At 43.4% G+C, this 20,659-nt stretch overlaps 1 protein-coding gene across 1 annotated transcript in view; it reads right to left on the bottom strand.

The window, feature by feature from the left end:
• Nucleotides 1-20,659, bottom strand: part of SNX5 (sorting nexin 5) — a 54,639-nt gene that overhangs the window by 21,497 nt on the left and 12,483 nt on the right. The window contains exons 2-5 of the mRNA XM_066595781.1: nt 13,749-13,853; nt 13,552-13,662; nt 4,307-4,428; nt 950-1,073 (exon numbers count right to left, since the gene is read on the bottom strand). Coding sequence (XP_066451878.1) covers nt 950-1,073; nt 4,307-4,428; nt 13,552-13,662; nt 13,749-13,853 — 462 coding nt within the window. The remainder of the gene's footprint in view (nt 1-949; nt 1,074-4,306; nt 4,429-13,551; nt 13,663-13,748; nt 13,854-20,659) is intronic.

Genomic DNA, 20,659 nt, shown 5'->3' with positions numbered 1-20,659 from the left:
TTCTGCACGTGGGACCCGCGCCTGCAGAGAAAAATGACTACCTGCGGGTGTCTAATGCATCCCTATGGGGCGCGGGTCCGCGTGCAGGAAAAATGCTGCGGATTTAAAATGTTAAATGTACCGTGGACATGAGGCCTAAATCCGCAGCGTTTTTCCTGCACGCGGATCCGATGCTCCTAACCAATCTAATTGCTATATAGTCTTAGGAGTTCCAGATGCATTCCTTTTCTTGCCCAATGTTACACATTTCATAGCGTATTGCACATGCATTTGCACATACCCATGAATTTCTATGGGGACTTGGTGCACAAATGCACAGGAAAAGATCATGCAGTGTTTTTTTTTTTTGTGCAACTGAAATGAGCAAAAAAAATAAAAAATACGCACAAGTGAACGAACCCATTGAAATCACATATATGTGAAGCTGGGCTTGGCTGCAGCGGATATACGGTGTAAATTCCACCTTATCAAATGAGGGAGTGAATTCCGCACCAAAAAAGGAGTGGATTTTGATGCCAATTTTGCGCTACAAATTCTGCCCCTTGTGGACATACAGTTCTAGAACTTTTTGACCTGCTTCTGTGATTTAGTGGCGCTCAGGGTGATATTGCATTTGGCTTACACTTCCTGATAGATTTCATAATACACCTTTATTGTGTTAAGAGTGGTTTTTCTATTGCATAACATTGCAGAGCCTAATATTTAACATGTGCGGCTGATAAGAATGAAGTTTGGTTAAGTAAAAAGCTCATACAAAAAGTATCCTGAAGACTTTCTGCCCGGTATGTGAATACTATGTGTAGCGACACGTCCTGAGAAAGCAAATTAGATTTTGTGAAGTGCTTTTACCATTTAATAAAATGTGCAACTATGTGGAAATGTCAGCGAATAAAACCCCTGTCTCAGCATTCTAGCTTTACTCTCTACGCAGGAAGGAAAGGGTGCTTACATCTTGGTCGTATTCCAGGAATATATGGAAGTTGTGGTCTTTGCTCAAGATGGGGTGAGAGGCAATTCTCTGGAGGAAGATTTCATGCACCGACACAGTCTTCTTAAACACGGCCAGATATTCCCTGCCAGGATGAAGGAGAGTAAAGCATCTGTTACACATCTTCTGGGCTGCGTGTTGATCACTTCGTAATTAACAGTTAAGTTTTCCAACCAACTCACAAACTGGCAGTGCTGCAATGGGATGCTGTAAATGTCTGGCACAGCAATGCATGCCTAATAAATCCCAAAAGTCTAACTTTATACAGTATAAAGCCAGGGAGCAGCTCTGCAAAACATTAACTAAAGCCATGAAAATAAGGCAAATATTCCAAAAAGGCATTCTTTCTTCCTGCCAATAACTACAGCTGCCGGTTAATACTAAACAAATATGGTATACATAAGAATATAAAGTATGTATAGTTCCCGAAAAATAAACAGGACGCAAGTAATACAACTCGTAACCAGCGACAAACCTGTTTTGTACTTTGTTGAACTCTTCCGACAGGGCATAATTGTCCGTTCAAGTAACACTTGACATGATCATGCCAATTACAATGTAATGCGACGTCCGTACAGCGGCTAAGGGAAAAAACTGCCAGGGTTCATTTTGTGTGCACAGCCGCTAAACCTCTTTCGTTACCTGATACATGGTGGGCTCGGAAGGTCATGGTCTAATCAAGTTTGGCATGGTCCAAGAAGCAAGATATATACAGGTAAGGTCAGTTTCCATTCTGCAGAGGTTGTGTCGCAAATCTGGCTGGAAAAGCCTGAAGAAAAAGCGCTGCATGCAGTGCTTTTTTTTTGTCCAACAGCCGGGCAACTTGGCCGAAAGCAGGCGGACCCCATTATAGTCAATGGGGTCTGCCCGATGCCCTTTCGTTCCATCTAAACACTGAAGCGTTCAGCCATGGGGATTCCCCTTTTCTGCTTTCCGAACGGAGCAGGAAAGGGGAATCCTTGACGAAGATGTAAAACCACACCTAATAAATTGGATGTAAGCATCACATATAATGATGGAGCTTTATAAACAATAACTACTAAGGAAGTATTTCTGATGGCTCATACTTAGACTAGTGTATATCTTATGCTAGTCTAAAAAAAGGGAGAATGAGTGATCATGCACCAACTTTATTAAAAAGTGTATTTATGATAGTCTAAAACAGTCAGAAAATCAAATCTACACATGCTATAAGCAGGTAGATACTTGGGCCAAACTTTGCACCATTGTCAGGCCTTCTTAAAGCAGCCATCTTGTTTTGGCACAGACTTCTATCTCAAGGCTGGAGGGGGCAGAAGGTATATTACCTGCGGTTCTTCTCTGCCGTGGCTTCCACCATCTGGTTCTGTTTTCAGACATTCAAGATGGTGAATGCAATCTTCAGACTACCTCATCCACACAGTGCATTGGTTGTGTTCAGCGTCTGATACATTAAACCTGGTCTCCAACTGTCCTTTTGAACAGCACATGCCGGTCAGAGCAGCACAGTGTGAATCAGGTATATTTATGTTAGATGGCGCAAAACTTGCCGATTGGAAGGGAGAGCAGAGAACAACAAGTGCAGGTAATATATCCACATGCTACCTCCGGTCTCGGGACAGAATTCTGTCCTAAAACTGTAGGGTTGCTTTAATATCCATCTAACTTTGTTTAGTTGGGGTCGACTCAGGACACTGTATGGATCGGTTCTGTTTTGTGTAGCTCCTCTCAGTTCCATCACTTGCATGTTGGTGTCGGCTTTGATAGCATCAAGCCAGCTCATTCTTTGGCTTCCAGGTCTTCTATTACCACCAACCACGCCAAGCATTATCGATATTGCTAATGAATTAGCTCGCATTATGTGGCCGCAGTATGAGATGCTCTGTTCTGTAATTTTGCCCTCTAATGAAAACTTTGGTTTGATGCGGTCTAGGACTGTTTTGTCCGTGGTCTTGGTGATCTAAGTTTCCTCCAGCACCAAAGTTCACAGGCATCAATCTTCCTCCGGTCCATTTACTTCAGTGTCCAACTTTAGTAGCCGTAACTTGTAATTGGGAAGATTAATGCATTGACTACCCAACATTAATAAGTTTAACTAAATCCGCATGCGTATTTATTATTGCACCCTAGAGTGCAGAAAATATGCTCTGCCTGTTCATCACTGCCAGAAGCATCTCTGGAACACATACTCTGGCTGTTTAGCATTACTGGAGCACACCCTACAGAGCATACTTGAAGGGTGCTCCATCCAAAAGCAGGGTTGAAAGCAGAGCAGCAAAATGGCTCTGATCCCATTTATTCTGCACACAGTTATGCAGCATTGAAATGAATACAGAAACGGCACAAACGTACCAGTCAGAAGCCATTGCTCTGTCTGATGCGTATTTAGAAGCATGTATAGACTGATGATAGATGTAGAAGTATTTTGTTGGTTCGCTCCAGATTATTCGAGTTTATTGCTATTAACGGAAAAATAATTAGGTTATATCGGCTTCAAGCTTCTGATCACATGATGCGTGATCTGGCTGCTGGTACTCGCTTTATTCATCATCACATCTGCTGGAGTGCGAGCACCCTGGAACTCCAGCAGGTCACATGATTCATTTTGTGAGGTCACGGATTACTCTGGGAATAATCCAAGTTTATAAATGAGGAAGATCTCTCATGACTCCTTGGAGGACTTAGTCACTCTTCTAGCTACTTTCCAAATTGGGCAGTAATGGCAATATAGCAATAAAAGGATAAACAAAAAACTGACTGGAAAAAGACACTTGTACTCAATGACCCAAACCATGACACAGGAGACAAAAAACAAGGCATTATATGCTGAACCTTCGGGAACTGACGTATTGCTCCTATTTGCATATTTACCAAAGGAGCATTGATGGGCTTATAAGTCTCCACACTCACCCACTGGGTGCTCTCCTTAAGGAGTGAGGATACCCCTCCTGACCCAAGTCTATAGACCGCTCAGTAGTCAAGCCAGAAACCTACTGCACACTGATGAGGGGCAAAACCCCCAAAACAGCTGTCTGTGTATGGTTATTCTGGCTTGGCTTTCAGTTCCCAATCATTGTTATAAGGCTCTTAACTTGACTTACAGGAATGCTGCCTTCCAGTGGGTGGCGCTGCAGAGGTATTGTTCCATCTTCCATATTTACACTTTTTTCTAAACACACACTTTTAGAATAGTAGTGAGCGGAGCTCCAAAAAAGGTCAAAAAGTCACGCTTTTGTGCAACTACAACTTCTGCAAAAATTAGCAACTTTTTCACTCCAGTAAACCGACATCAATCAATTCATAAATTCCCCTGCCCCATCGTGTACATTCAATACATACGCTTCTAATTCTTGCTTCATTTTTGCAAATTCATCCTTCGTCATGGAACCCTCGCCTTCTCCGAGCTTCTGCATTTTGTCTCTTGGTCCATCGAAATCAGGTTTTGCAGGAGACGGTGGTATCTAGATGTACAAGAACAAAATAAGACATATGCAGCTGTGCTATAAAAATGTTAGAGAAAGCAAAGTACATAAGGTGGAATTACACAGATAGATGTAGGCAAAGCAAAAGATATATGTCCATGAAGCCACGTAAAACTAATAGCAGGAGGAGCAAAAAACAAAAATAGACAAAATGCTGTACACCCATGTAATTATAACAGTAACTACTATTATAGTGCTAATTCTGGAACATTTCCTATAACTCTGCATTGCACCGTTCCTCCGTTATCCCTCCCAGACATTTAGGAGTATACTGATACCTGGGTGTAACCAGTTGGGGGCGTTTCCCTACACACCCTCACACTGTCCAATAAGTGCTGACAGTATCTTACCATGTAGGGACACAACCTTATAGTAGGAAAATGGTAACGCCCAGTTGTCAACTTACTTATAAATATTCCAGAGGAATAATAGAGGAACAGCACAACACAGAGCTATGCAAAAAGATACTGGAGAATTGGTATTTCATGGCAAATACAAGTATTAATTAAAACTGACACATCAGGAAAGCAATAAGTAATAAGTTATAAATACCAGATTACAAACTGAATGTTCGGCTTTATTGTTATTCAGGATTTCCTCTTTGAATCAAGAATTCTAAACCTTTGAGTTGTTTTACTTCCATTAAAGTGAATCTGTTAGAAAATATGCTGCAAATCCATAATCCGATTAGCCAAAACGGCACAAAATAAACATTGTTTGGTTAAGAGGAGTGATGAAAGCATACAGCGGTCTCATAGTTATTAGTAAGCTGTATTTATATGAGGGGAGTGCCCCCTCCGTCTCGCACAGTAGCCATTTACAAACTTCGATCAACCAATGAAAACAGGACTTTTCGTCTCTTTTTGGCCACTAGGAACGTGGACTTGTGTCTGAAATATTCTGCCCTTATACAGGGACACATTCAGCTGACAGACATGCCTTAAAAGGGGGGTTCCTGGCAGCACCCACTGCCAGTACTGGGATACATTGGCGTCAGAGCAGAAGCCGCTGTTCCACGCACTGTGTAGGGATCGGCACAGCTCTTATTGAAATCAATGGGAGCTGTGCTTGTAAATGCAGGCTAGGGTTCCACTGATTTCAATGAGAACTGCGTCTGCAATTACAAGTGCCAGCCACTATACAAAGGTCGGAGCAGCAGTTTCCGCTTTGACCCCCGGTGTATTCCAGCACTGCCTGCAAAACCCCATTAAGTTGGATGTCACAGATCCAAAAAGAGTTACTGACCAAACCTGTACCGCAGCTTATTTAGACCTGCTGGAGTCTAGGGATCATCGATCATAGTGCCCCCTGTAGAACTGTATGCTGGTTGTCACCCAGCTTTCAAAACACAAACAGCTATATATTGACCCCTTATTGACCAGGCCAAATTTTGGAAATCTGACGTGTCACTTTAACATAGAATAACTCCGTGAAGGTTTTACGTGTCCAAGTAATTCTGACATTGTCTTTCGCAACATATTGTACTTCATTTAGGTGGTAAAACTAGACCGATAGCATTTGTAGATATTTATTAAAAACACCAAAATTGGGAAAATTTTGAAAAAAAAATGTTATTTTTTGCACCGCAATATGTCAAATATGTGCAAAAATACTGTACAAATTTTTGATAAGATACGCATTTCCATCTGTTTACTTTATTCTGGAAGCATATTTCAAAAACATTTTTAACCATGTAGGAGACGTACAAATTTAACATTAATTGTTAACATTTTGAGGAATATTTTGTTTTCCTACACCAAGCCAAGATTGCAGAATGATAGATACCCCCACAAATGACTCCATTTTAAAAAAATATTCCCCTTTAATGTATTCACTGAGGGGTGTCATGAGTATTTTCACCCCAGTTTTTTTTTCAGGAGTTAATGCAATTTAGAGGTGGAGGTTGCCCCGCCTGACAGCGGGACAGGAAGAGGAAAGTTCTTAAGCCACCTCCCACCATTCATCTCCAGTGACTTCCAATCATCATAACGGATACGTGGCCTAGTCTTTTATTGTTGCTAAAAATATCAACAACATGTTATGTTCACATGTACAATATAGATCATTCAAAGGTGGGAAAAGTATGTGCTGTCATGATGGACTCATGGAAAAGGAATTATCGGTAAGAAAGATTTCTTGTCTTCCCATAGCGTCCATCCTGACAGCACACATGTAGGTAATACCAAATCACCAAGTCCTATTGGGGCGGGGGGGGGGCACTGCCTGGAGGACCTTCCGCCCAAAGGCCAATTCCCTACCAGAATGGAGATCCAAGGAATAATACTTAGAACATGTGTGGATGTTATACCACGTTGCAATTTTACACTCTACTCTGTAGAGCTTCACCAGCTTCAACCCATGAAGAAAACGAGAGCCCATGTAGCGTGAGCTTTTAACCCCTCAGGAGGAAGCTGATCTCTGGCTTTATATGCTGCCTGAATTGATCATACCATCTTTGGATGGATTAAAACTCTGGATGCTTGTTTTCCCCTAATCTGACGCTGGCATTGAAGGAATAAGTTAACTGATTTTTTAAAAGGTTTGTGACTTTTAGATAGGTTAGGACTGCCCGTCTGACGTCTAAGCTGTGCAGGCAGAATTAGTCCCTGTTCTATGTGGACCGTTGACACCACTTTAGGAAAAAAAGGTAGATCTTGTCACACGACCATCCTATCGTCAAGCACTTAAGTAGAACTCCACTGGATAATTCCGGTATCTCACTATTCAGACCAGTAGTTATAATAACTACCAGCAAGGCTACTTCGATTGATAGGTTTTCCAGCGACACCAAATGTATGGGTCTCAAAGAGATTCATAGAGGCTGTCTATCACTAAAATAAGATCCCAGATCTTGTAAGATCTGGGCTGCTGAGATCTGGATCATCTGCTCCGCATCGGTTGCGGAATTTCCTCCATACCCTAGAGTATATATTGGAGGTAGGGTTCCTTTAATGCTTAAGAAAGTGTGTATTACTTTGGACTGTACTAGAAAATGACAGGAACCAGGGCTTTTTGGCCACACTGGGCAATGAATACAACCCCCAGTCCAGCAGTTCTGGATATTATGCGGAATCCAAGAATTTAAGAGAAGGAAAAAAAAATCCAAATCCATGTCCCATTCCTGTGAAGATGCATTCTGTGCCAGGGGATTGTCTGTTGGATTTAAGGAAAAAAAAGGTCAGCATTTTGAATTTGTCTTTGATGCAAGAGGTCTATCTGAGGGTAATCCCACTGAGATGTCAGCAGATCAAGTATGTCTAACTTTTGGGACTATTCCCCTGGATCTAACCTTCAGACACCGAAAATCTGCAATAATGTTTGAGAGCCTTTCTGGTGAATAGCCGGTAAGGATTTCATCTAGCTCTCCGTGCAGGAGAATATTCTTCTGATAGACGTTTAAAGATGGAGAGTCTGGATTGAATAAAGACACTGTTAAACATTTATTACGTGTTTTCCACAAATTATATCTTCAGCTTGAATTGACATTTCCCAAACTACTTTGAGCTCTGTATAGTAGTAGGACAGGAATCCTACTGTCCCTTATCTGTTGCCTGTGCTCCCCAACCAGACTCACTAGCCCATCTGGATAGACCATTTAAGCTTTTGTCTAAGGACAATTGCCCTCTATCTCCTGCTGACAGGATTTCCTGCTGGAGGGACCTAGAGTGGAGCCTATCTGCAGACAAGTGGTCCTGTGACCAAATATCCCCATTTTTGTTTGAGGGAAAGGCGTAATCCGATGAGGAATCAAGGAATACCCCGAGAACATTTTTGGGTGTCCGAGTTCAGGCAGAAAGTAAATGATTCCAAACTCATTTTAACCACAATCTAATATTTTTTGGTATGCCGGGTGGATGGGCATATGTAGTGTGCATCTTTGAGTTCAACGTGCACCTGACGCTGCCCTGATTAACTCTGGGAATCGTAGATCTAATAGAACTAATTTCAGACTAAATTCAGAAATTTACTGATTAAGGCCTTTAAGATAAGTATAGTTTGAAAAGAACTAGTAAGTTAGTAGCCCAAGAGAAAAAACAAAAACAACTGTTTTACTAAAGAACTGGATAACAGCTCCAAGTGTATTCAGTTCGAACTTCTCTGCTCTTTTGGAGAAGAGGGGACTGGGTCTGGCGTAACTACATGGCTTTATGTTCCAGCGAACTACTCACCATGGCTTGGCTATGGAGTTTCATCCTGAATTAACAGGTGATTGCTACCAACATATACCATGTCTTAAGCATAGGCAATGAGTTCTTTTGTCCAGGTGTACTACTCACTGTTGTAGATTTGCCCTGCTCTCTCCATGATGTCGATAGGGTTAAGAGGAGATGCAGAGCTTGAATCTTGCAAGAAAACTCTCAGGCATTCAAATCTATCGCTTTGACACTGCTGAAGTGTACGTTTGACGTCATCGCGCACAGTGCGGCGCCGTGTCACCATTTGGAGCTGGCCACTGCTAGATGCTGGGACCTAAGCGCAAGAATGCATAAGCATTTGCCGTGGATCCCGCGGCCTCCTGACCGCCTGCAGTTTTTCCACCGCCGGTGCTCTCCGGAGCAGGTCGGATTCTGGACTCCTGGTGTGAGTAAAAAAAAAAATAAAATTCTCTCTAAGCTCTGGCACTGAGAACAGCGTCTGTTTCACGCGTCATGGCACACGAACAGGCGTTGCTACCTTACAGGAAGCCGGCCGCCACTACCGCATTGTGTGCGACGAGGCACCGCTACCTCACAGGAAGCCGGCCACCACTAGATGCCGGGACTGACGCGCAGAGTGTAGTTGCTCCTTCCGTGGGTCCCACTACTGCCGCCGACACTCCTCCGGATCGCTGGTGTCGACTCCTGGATGGTGCCACAGCCCTTGACCGCACAGACCTGGCCGGCTACCCACGCCCCAGTGAGTAAAAAACTCCGGTCACTGACTTCTCCGTGCTGAGGATGGAAGCTAGGAGCACTCTCCTCGGTGTCCATTTGGGACAGAAAGAACACTGGAGATAAATGGTGGGAGGTGGCCTTAAGAACTTTCTTCTTCCAGTCCCAACTAGCTCAGGCAAGGCAACCTCCATGTGTGTGCTGTTAGGATGGATACTATGGAAAATAAAATTTAATTTTTGCAAATATGTCATTTTAAAGAAAGTTTTTTTTCTATAGTGCACATGAAAATGAGGACTTGTACCCCAAAATGAATACTCCTGTCTGTCCTGTGTTCAGAAACATACCCATTGTGGCCCTAATCTTATGTCTGGATGCACAACGGGGTCCAAACCGAAAGGAGCAGCCGGTGGCTTTCAGAGCAGACATTTTGTCCAAAGGTGATTTAGGCCCAATTGTAGAGCCCTTGAGCAGTCAAAACGACAGAGAACCCCTACCTAACCTTAACAAAATCATCTAGGGGTGTACTGCGTATTTTGACCGCACAGTTTTTGAATGGGTCTAAGCAAAGCAAAAGGAAATAATTACGATTCACGTTTTTTGGCAATTGTGTCAATTTAAAACCTTTTTTTGTACAGCACACATATGAATGAAGACGTTCACCCCAAAATGTAAACCCCCCCAGTTTGTCCCATGTTCTGAAACATACCCATTGTGCCCTAATCTGCTTACTGGACACATGGCTAGACCTGTAATGGAGGAAACACCCATTGGCTTTAAGGGCACAACTGAATAAATTCCAAAACCCATTGTCCACTTGTAGAGCAGTCAAGGTGCCAAACCGATGGAATGCTCCTCACAATTGACCCCATTTTGAAATCTAGACCCCCTTAGTCTATCTAGGTGTGTATTGAGCATCTAACCCCACAGTTGTTTGCAAAAATTATTAGAAAGCATTTGCAAAATAATAAGTGTTTTCATAAATGTCACTTTCATGAGTTTCCTTTGTTTTAAGCAGGGAAAATTGGGGACACCCCCCCCCCCCCCCAAATTTTATAGCACTAGCTGCGTTCATCAATACCCACATTGTAGCCCCAATTTGCTTACAGGACACATGGCTAGGCCTATAATGGAGGGAACACCCATTGGATTGCAGGGCACAACTGAATAAATTCCAGCGCCCCATTGCTCACTTGTGCAGAAAAAAAAAAAATTGACTCCCTAAAAATAATCTCCCCCCTCCTTTTGGCGTTCCCTAAATCTTAGATAAAGCTAATAATGTAAAACTGTGTGACATGTCCGAAAACAGGGGGAATTACGGAGGCTGGTTCGGATGGGCACATGGGCCAATAAAGCTACGTATTCCTCTTCCTCCTATGCTTTTTTTATGGGACATTTCCTGACCTCCGTGGCAGGGATGGAGTGTAAAATGTATCGTGCTCTGAGGCTTCGTAATCTTGCTGCGGTGCAGCGGTCTCACACAGAAGGCGCTCAACAAGCTGTTCCTGGAACTGCATGAAGGCAAGCGTTCCCGGGGCTTCTTGTAAATTACGTATTACAGGTAGCCGGGCTCACATGGCAGTATGCGGAGTCCGCTTGCGGAGGCCTGCAGCAGATCCCAGCTGTGAGTCCGGCCATGGCCCTGCGTACGGCCGCGTAATGTACTGCACATAACTGTCTACTCAAACAGGTGATCATGCGCAGGACAACTTTTTTCTGTTTGTTTGTCTATATTTCCCACGCTGTCACCTAGCAATGACAAAGGTACCCGCAGCCCTATACAATGTAATTGCGCATGGGTTGTGGGTATATCCACGACCATAGAACAGAATGGGCTCTAGGCCATGGATATCTGTGGTAAAATAGAACATGCTGCATTCTGTTTTCTGTGATTGGATTACGTAATTCCGACCCACTAATGTAAGCGGAATTGTGTAATCCAATGCATTTGATTGATCTGTATATTGGTGCAGATCAAATGCATGAGAAATACGTAATTTCTATCTGGTCGTGTGAGACCGGCCTAAGGTTAATCGCTACCCTTTTATACCATTGGATAATGGTGATCACGTGACTGGGGACCGCTCAAAGAAGCCTCCGGGCACTGCTCCAGGTTCTTGGCTACCGTTTGTAGCCAGGAGCAAGGAGATTTTAGATTTCCCGGGCCATCTTCGGCTCCTGCGCATGTGTCGATCATTTTGCCGGCGGGTGCATGGGCAGAAGCCGGGGAAGGTTCGTGGAGGATGATCGCGTTGGAATTCAAATGCAGAGGCCTCCAGTAGGGCCACTCTCACACATGAATGCAGCAAAGCGACAATTTCAAAAACGGCACTTTGCCACGATTGTACTCTCACTTTCAGCTGCAGCAACCTGAAACTTAAAAGTAAAATTTTTTTACTTTTATGCGATCGTGTTATCCATTCGGGAAGCGGAGGTGGGGGGGTGGGCGCACACCACAGCCCCGATAACAGTTCCATGGTCTCCGCAGGGAGCTGACCGATACAGAGATCCTGGGGATTCAGTAAAAACATGACGGCCCTATAGATTAAAGCCCAGACACCCAGGATGTGAAACCACTTACGGGTGGTCACTAAGGGATTAAAGCATATGGGGCATCTAATTTTCTTAGGGAGCAACTGATATACAGGGCAGTCAATATTAATAATATTAATCTTGAAAGATCGCCTGCATTCTGGTCTCCCACAGTTCCTTGTGACCCTCTGAATCCAACAGCATCTATTTGGACGGAAGTCAATTTTGCTAGCCAATCCCATGGGACTCACATTGTGGCTCTCACAGGAATGGAGATAGAATCCTACAGCTGACCAGAAGATGCTATGAAGCGATGTGGGAGAACAGGGGACAGGAACGGAGCAAATATTTAACGAATAAAGCAGCTAGCTTGTGCCCTACTTATGCACCGAATGTCAATTAGACACCAAGAAAAAAAATTACAAATGTTCCCTAGAGTGCTCCTTTAATGTAACGTAAGAGCACTACCCTTCGGCTTATGTTTTCTGGTTTTATCTACAGAGAAAATCACTTTAGCCGTAGCTAAGAGAAGGCAAAAGCACAAACTGACGTTAAATAAAATCTGGAAGCCACGTACAGCTGTACACACATGCGCATCGCTTCAGCGCATCCAAGATATAGCAGAAAATGAGACACTTTGCAAATAATGTTGATTAAAAATACACTACCTACCTTTATGTGTCTACGAGTTTACAGAAGTAAACCCCGTGTAGTCTAATCCTGTAGACAATAGGTTACTTCTGTCATCTGAACCCACTGATACAAGAGGGCAGGTGTAATAATAACATAAGGCAGGCATGTTAGTGGCTGTTCATCAGTACTTTGCACCTGTGTGGTGGCTACTCCATATAGCAGTATGGCTGCCTGCATGCTGAGGGATGCTTTTACCTGCCCTCTGGCATCAGTAAGTACATGGCCACATAATGCAATACTTTTTGTCGGTTTGTAGTTTCCTATTCTGTGATTTTGATCAATGTTCATGTAGGGACCCACAAGGAAACGAGGACCCTTGACGTGGGTTGTGAGCTTGTGTATTTTAGCCAAAATACTATCCTATACCTTTTATTTATTGGTATTTATCATTGACATGCAGTATGGCCTTGAACGCTGGGGGAGCCCAGGGTGCCAGTGTGGTTCACCTATGAGGTGCAGGACAGCCCGGTGGATTGAAATGTAGCTTCATTAATAGGTTGCAAACCTACATGGTGCACTACACGTACTATGTGGCCTGGCACCCTGTGTATGCTTTTTTTGTGCAAGAATAGTACTAAGCAGCAGCCCCCCTCCGTATAAGGAAGGTGTGAGAGTTACTGTTCATCAGTGCCCTCCATATGTGCAGTTACTCCTCCATAAAGCAGTTTGGCTGTCTGCATGTTTGGGATATGGGGTTTATACCTTCCCTCTTGTATCGGTAGGTATATGGCCATTTTCTGCGATTTTGACATCTGAACCCTGCTTAAGGTAATGTAGACAGAAGATGGGGCAAGTGTAGTTGTGCGTTACACCGTTACAAGTTCATAATGCATCATAGTATGTTCAAAGTATCTAACCATGCAGTGCTTGGGAGCTGTAGATAAAAAAGCTGTACACTGCGCAATCAAGAGGAAAAGTGCTGGAGTATGAAAAATAAAATATATTAAAATACTTAGAAGACATGTACTGTGGCCAACTACGATGGACAGAAACCTGCTATACTCACAATAATGCCAGCATACTCCTCCGTCTCGATAAGTGAATCATGTAACCAGATGAAGTCTTCGTGTTGACGGGTCACCGAGAACTCTGGGCTCTGAAAGGTGTTCAATGTGGTCTGCAAAGCAATGGCATAAATTCCCTATTACTCATTCCAATGTCATCTCACAGAAGGACTCCACCGTCCATTCACAATAATCTCACCTTTGTATGGACCGTAAACTTGACTTTGTCGCGCTCGCTTAGTGCATCTGGAATGTCAATCTGCAGGGATGGGTCAGTGTTGAGATCTACAGATACTGATCTCACCTAAAAATGGAACATATGCTTGATTAAAATGAAATATTTTAAAATCATTTTAGTAAAAAAAAAGAAAAATCCAGAAAACATCTAGAAACTAGAAAAGAAGGCAGTCATCATAGAAAACAATCCTGCAGGTGTAATGGCAGCTGAGTGCCTTCTGAAAGGCCCCAGGGCTGTGTCGGCAGCATGCCTATCAAGCTATCCCCATGGCGTGGCTCAATAGGCTGCCTACCCGATCGCAGTAAGTTGTAATGTTATGGCATCAGAAATGCACTTTTTTTGGTCACCCTCTGTCTAAGAAAAAAATGGAATAAAAAGCGATCAAAAAGTTGTGTATGTATTCCAAAATGGTACCAATGCAAATGAGCCCTCGCCCAACTATATTGACGGAAAAATTAAAACGTTATTACACACAGAAGATGGCGGCAGAATAGAATAAGGGCTCCTGCACACTTGCGTTTTTCCTTCGCGTTTTTTCTGCACGATTGTCAACGGGACTTTCTAATGTTAGAAGCGCATTGCAAGTTGGCGCTTCGCCATTTTTGTGCGATGCGTTTTTAACATTAGAAAGTCCCATGGACAATCGCGTGAAAAAAAACGATAAAGAAAAACGCAAGTGTGCAGGAGCCCTAAAGTTATCAGGTCATTTTTGTTGCAGTTTGTGCGCCGTATAAACAAGACGCACCAAAAGATTGCGGAATGTTTGGTTTTTTTTTCATTTTACACTACTTAGAATTTTTTTTAATTGTTTTCTCAGTAGATTATGTACATTTAATAGCACCACTGAAAAATAGAACTCGTCCCGCAAAAAACAAGCCCTCATACAGAGACGTCGATGGATAAATAAAAGAGTTATGATTTTTTAAAAGGGGGGTGGGTGAGGGGAACGAATATGGAAAAAAACAAAAGGGCCTCATCATTCAGGGGTAAAAAAGAAAAAAAAAATGCTGAACAGTTGGTGCACAGTCAGGGACATGTCTGAAAGCACAATGCGTTATTCCTTAGCACAGATGAGCTATAGCAGCAGATGACCCGTCATTGCGCTTTATGAGAAAGAGGAGAGAATCCAAAAGAGCACAAAAATTGGATCACTGAGCAGTGGAAAAACATTGCATGGTCAGACCATTCCAGATTTGTGTTGCACTGTATTGATGGGAGGTCAGAATGAAATCGATGACCCCTTCCTGTCAGCTGTTCAGTGCATGTCAGCACCTCCCTCTAATTTGCAGCAACAGCAAAAAAGCTCCCCTGCCCACATGGGCCAATATTTTTGCAGAATGACACCTACTGAACTCTATGTCATGCCGAAAAGCTGTGGTTCCAATGGCTAAAAGAAGTCGAGCATGCTCCTAGATGGTCTCTCTAATAAAGTGGCCAACAGTTAGAACAAAAGTTATGAGATAAGGGAAGATGAGGTAGTAGACACGTTGACTTCCTCTAAAGTACGTTCTACTCCTCTTCTCTCCCAGGCATGAAATTCCTGTTTAACTCACCTGTAAAGGTAAAGTAGACTTGGTTTTACTTCCCCTTTAACCAATTCCATTTACTGCATACAACAAAATGAAATATCAAGAGAATATAATGGCGCTCCCGGAACTAACTACTCGATGCCCTACATATCAATCACACTCTTCATGTTATTCCGTATCCATTACAGCAGTGAATGCAGAACAAAGACTAGTAGAAAGTGAGCCATCAGAGGGGAAAGTCATGGATAAAATAGACTTCCTGTCTTAAAACACTGGATACAGTGAAAGTGAGGGAACGGATATGGTAGGTTCAATAATGGCCATTTCCTTTTCCACTGAAGACTAAAACTAAACTAGAAACTGCTGAATGAGGAAGAAAAATAGATAAGCTAACAAGAGTCAACATCCTCGGAGATAAATGTCAGGAAACCCATAGATTTACTTAAAGGCACCGCATGCTCCGACAAGTCATGTAGCTCTTCACTGGTAATGGGCATGGTAATATACCAATGAGTAAGCCTTCATATACAGCTATTTTATTACATACAAGCACTGTGGAATTAGTTGGCGCTATACAAATAAAGATTATTATGGTATACCGGTCATTAACGGTTTGAGGAATTTCAGAACCATTTCTAGATCCAGTGCTCCCAAGAATTTCCAATATGCAATGGTTTTCGCTGGGTCATCCAAACTGGAAATCGCATTCAACTCACAATGATACAGACAGTGCTCATCTGTGGCCGATGCCTTGGTCTAGAGGAACACGCCAATCAATGTAGGCATTTCACTGGTAAGACAACAGTAAATACACTCGGTCAAAAAAAATGATTGGAATGCAAGAAGCTGGATGGTTGTAAATAAATAAAATACATTTTGGTATTTGTATAGCACCAACTTATTCCGCAGCGCTTTCAGGTAATTATTACTTATTACCACCCACAAAGCTGGGTTCTCATTTTACCGACCTCGGAAGGATGAAGGGCTGAGTCAACCTTGAGCCGGCTACCTGAATCATATGGGGATTGAACTTGCAATCTTCAGGTCGTAGGCGAGAGCTTACACTCTGCGCCACACAAGGCTCATTGTATTGACTAACTGCTCACCACCTGGACCATTCTGTAACCAGAGTGTTTGGGTGAATGCACACGGGCGGATTTGCATTTCGGAATTAGGAGCAGGTGTTTGCCTCCATATTCCGCAGCAGATAACACCCATAGCATGCTATGGAAAAGTGATTCTTCATGCACACGAGTGGAAACCAATCGCGGTTGCCACCTGCGATTGAAAAATCACAGTCTGCTCCATGCCTCCCCGTATCATATCTTGTATCCAGGCTAGAGGCAGTACAACAGGGTACTAGAGCTTCCATGCCGGGCGGCATCACATCTTGTATCCAAGCTAGAGGCTGTACAACAGGGTACTAGAGCTTCCATGCCTGCCTGTATCACATCTTGTATCCAAGCTAGAGGCAGTACAACAGGGTACTAGAACCTCCATGCCCACCTGTATCACATCTTGTATCCAAGCTAGAGGTGGTACAACAGGGCACTAGAGCCTCCATGTCTGCCCATATCACATCTTGTATCCAAGCTAGAAGCAGTGCAATGGGGTACTAGAGCCTCCACGTCCCCTGTATCACATCTTGTATCCAGGCTAGAGGTGGTACAACAGGCTACTAGAGCCTCCATGCCCACCTGTTTCACATCCAGTAACCAAGCTAGCGGCGGACCAACAGGGTAGTAGAGCCTCCGTACAAGGGGTCAGTTCTCCACAATAAATTCTCCTTTTGCTCTGATATTGTAATCACATACCAACGTTACAAATCACACAGAGAAAGTTTCATTCCATTCCGACAACTTCTAGGGAAGGGATTGTTTTTTGTTTTTGTTTTTTTAACACAAGGACTGTAGCTGATTTACTGCCTGCAATCATTGGCTGTGAAGTAAAACTCTGCAGTATAGTCCTGCTCTCTCCACCCGGTGTGGTATGGCCCCGCACTGGACCGCTTTGCACACATGGTATATGAGCTTTATTACGCTATCAGTTCCAATATAAGCTGCCGCATTAGGGAGGAGGTGATGGTTGCGCCATTTTATTTTCACAGTTTATGGTGTGTGCTATCCAAAACTCTGAAGAAGCTCTTGTCCTCTAAACAAACTGACTGACCCGATGTTTCTGATTTTGACGACTTGCTCCACGTGTAGTTTTTCCTTCTTTGCTTTCTTCCTCTTTGATGTATTGGAGCTTTCCATAGTAAGGGTTTCATGTTACAATAGTCATCCCACGGAGAAATGAAACTCTACTCTCCCAAATCCACGTGGACCCACGCAGTGGTGTAATCAATAGGTTACAACTAACAGTTAAATTAAATATTAACCGTTCTCGTAACATCTAAATGACACGGAAAGAGCAAGATTAAACCTCGAAAATAACTCCAACAGGATCCGGCAGCTCCTTCCAGGCTGATGACAGAAATCTCGCCTCTTCCCCACTTGCTGCAAGCACATTCCATTCCCCGGTAGGAAGAACTTTCACTTACATAACTCTCGCAGTACGGCTGCGGTCACATCTGTGCCGGAGGCTCCTTACGGAAAACGCCAGACTCCATTATATTCTATAGGGTCGGCCCAGAATTCAATTTTCCTTCTCTCATGACGGAGCGGTAAAACAAAATCCTGAACACCGATGTGAACACGGCCTTATTCTGGCTTCACACGGACATATGTGCAATTGCACACGCCTTTTATGCGCTCAAGTCGTCATATTTCATTTTCTGCCTGGAAGCATTGTTTTTCGAATGCGGGAAACAACATCGATTGAATTAGCTAATGAGTTCCAGGTATACTGTTTTCCTAGCGGAATTACGTAGCGATTCATGCATTTCCTTGTGTACCGCTCACGTATTTGCTTACACCGCCCTCCCCATATTGACTTCTATGGGGGACCTTTGGTGTGCAAATATGTAGAAAAATAGAACATGTGCTATCTTTTTTTGCTCAACCAAAATGCGCAAGCTAAAATACAAGCCCATTCACATCAATGGGTGCTATTCTCTGCATAATGCGCCGACAAGTGCTGCGAGCACAAACACACCTTAGGCCGGCTCCACACGGACGGATTTCTGGAAAAGCTTCAGTTTGCTTCCATTCCGTAAGGCTTCCATTTTTTAAAAATATCAAAATAACTCATCAGACTGCGCTATTCCAACCCCCCCCCCCCCCCCCCAAAAAAAAACTAAACGGAAACCTGAAAGAACGGAAGGAAACTAAAGCCTTTCCCTTTTTAAAAACCTATTGCAATCAATTAGGAACAAAAAGGATCTGCTTTTCCCCATTTTATTACAGTTTTTCTCCTCCAAAAATAGAACAGAGACACAGAAACCCCGAACTGACCCTAACGCCGATGTGACAGCAGCCTTACTCAGTTTCCATAACTCCCATTGAAGTGATTGACAGTTACACAAACAGCGGGTGCCCTTTATGTAACTCCCATTCATTTCACTGGGAGGTAAGGAGACAGTAAGGGCTCCTGTCCACGGACGATCTTGTATTGCGTTATTTGCGTCGATAATCCGGCCACGAGTAACGTAGTTCACGCTTTCCATAGCTTTGCTATGGAAAGCGCAGCCCCTGTCCACGAACGGAGAATCATGCTGTGATTTGCCACGATTCTCGGTGGTAAGCCAATCTATCAGATAGGCTCACTGCAGAGAACTGTCAGTCTTCTCCCCTGCGTCGGAATATCACTAGCGATATTCTGTCACAGCCATGGACAGGGGGCCTAAGGCTGCTGCTCTTGGCTGTTTCCACATCACCCGGTTAGGTGGTCGGGGAAATAAGCTGCTGGTTTCTTCTCTCAGCCAGAAGTACTGAGATGGGAATACCCCTTAAGGTCACAGCCTACTTTGGCCATAAGGATTCAACGATTTATGGAAGATTTTTAGTTCTTTTTTAATTTTCCGTCCACCTGGCCATATGAGGGGGGGGGGGGGGGTTTCATGGTAAACTGTAGTTTTTATTGGTACCATTTTCAGGAGCATATAATACATTGTAAGGCCCAATGCACATGGGAATCCGGAGTGAACCTTAGCCTTCCAATTCCGCAGCAGATACTGCCCATAGACATGTGGGCACATCCGCAATACAGAAAAGATGACTGTGGACAGGTACGCAGGGGTCAGTGGCCGGGCACAGGGTTGGTTTCCACTAGGAGATCCCGCATGCGGAATCCGTCCCGGACGTGAGCATTCAGTCTTAAACTTATTTATTTTTTGAGCAGGGAGAGAAAACACATCAGTGCTGCCATTTTTCTTACAGCATTAATCATACAGTATAAATGGCATGATACACGTTTTCTGCAGGTCGGTACAATTATGGCGATACCAAAAATATATTTTTTGCACAGATTAAAACCCTTTTTTTTTGGAAATCATTTTTACATTGCTGCATTCAAAGTCCCATAACCTTTTTTTTCCTGATCGAAGCTATGCGAGGGCATGATTTTTGTGTGAAGAGCCGACGTTTTTAATTTCATCATTTTGGGGTATATATGGTGTTTTTCACCACTTTTATTGCGTTTTTTGGAACAAAATAAGCATTTTGCCTCCATTCTTAGGGGTATTTTTACGTTTTTTGCCGTTCAGGATAAATAACGTGTTCAATTTATTGTACAGGTCGTTCTGGCCGCGATAAATATGTGAGGTTTAAAACATAAAAAATTAAATTATACACGTTTGGGAAAGTGTGCAAACAAGAGGTTTTTTTTTTGGTTTTTTTTTATACTTTTTATATCCCTGGAGGGGACCTGAACTATAATAGCTATGATCAGTGTGATAATGGATTGCAGGCCTTCTGTTCTGCAATGCCTTATCACTCACAGTAGCAATCATATGCGACGGCAGGCCGTCGCCAATATCTCACGTTCTGTTGCCATGGCGACCCTCCGCAATTACATCATGGGTGTCCAACAACGTCACAGAAGGATCGCACTGCCTCTGAACTCTTTACATGCCTCAATCTACATAGATTGCGGCATGTAGAGGGTTAACAGCTGGGATCACTGTCACTGTGTACCCCTGCTATTGCGGCTGAAGGTCAGGTAACAGTAACACCCAGCTCCCACTGCAGGATGGCACAGGCTCACTTTCTGATCCTGTGCCATCCACAGAACGTACGTTTATGTCCTGTTGCGTTAGGTATCCCGCAGCCAGGACGTAAACGTACTTCCTGTGGCATTAAGGGGTTAAAATCTATCAGCTCAAACCTGCTGTACTAATTGCAGTCATTATGTTATCGAGCAGGCAATGCTGAGCAGATTGATATATTGTTTTATGGGGAAAGA

The sequence above is a fragment of the Eleutherodactylus coqui genome, chromosome 3 (genome assembly GCF_035609145.1).
Source record: "Eleutherodactylus coqui strain aEleCoq1 chromosome 3, aEleCoq1.hap1, whole genome shotgun sequence".
In the NCBI taxonomy this organism is placed as follows: Eukaryota; Metazoa; Chordata; class Amphibia; order Anura; family Eleutherodactylidae; genus Eleutherodactylus; species Eleutherodactylus coqui.
The sequence above is the reverse complement of the archived record's forward strand: the minus strand, read 5'-3'. Positions and strand labels throughout refer to the sequence as shown.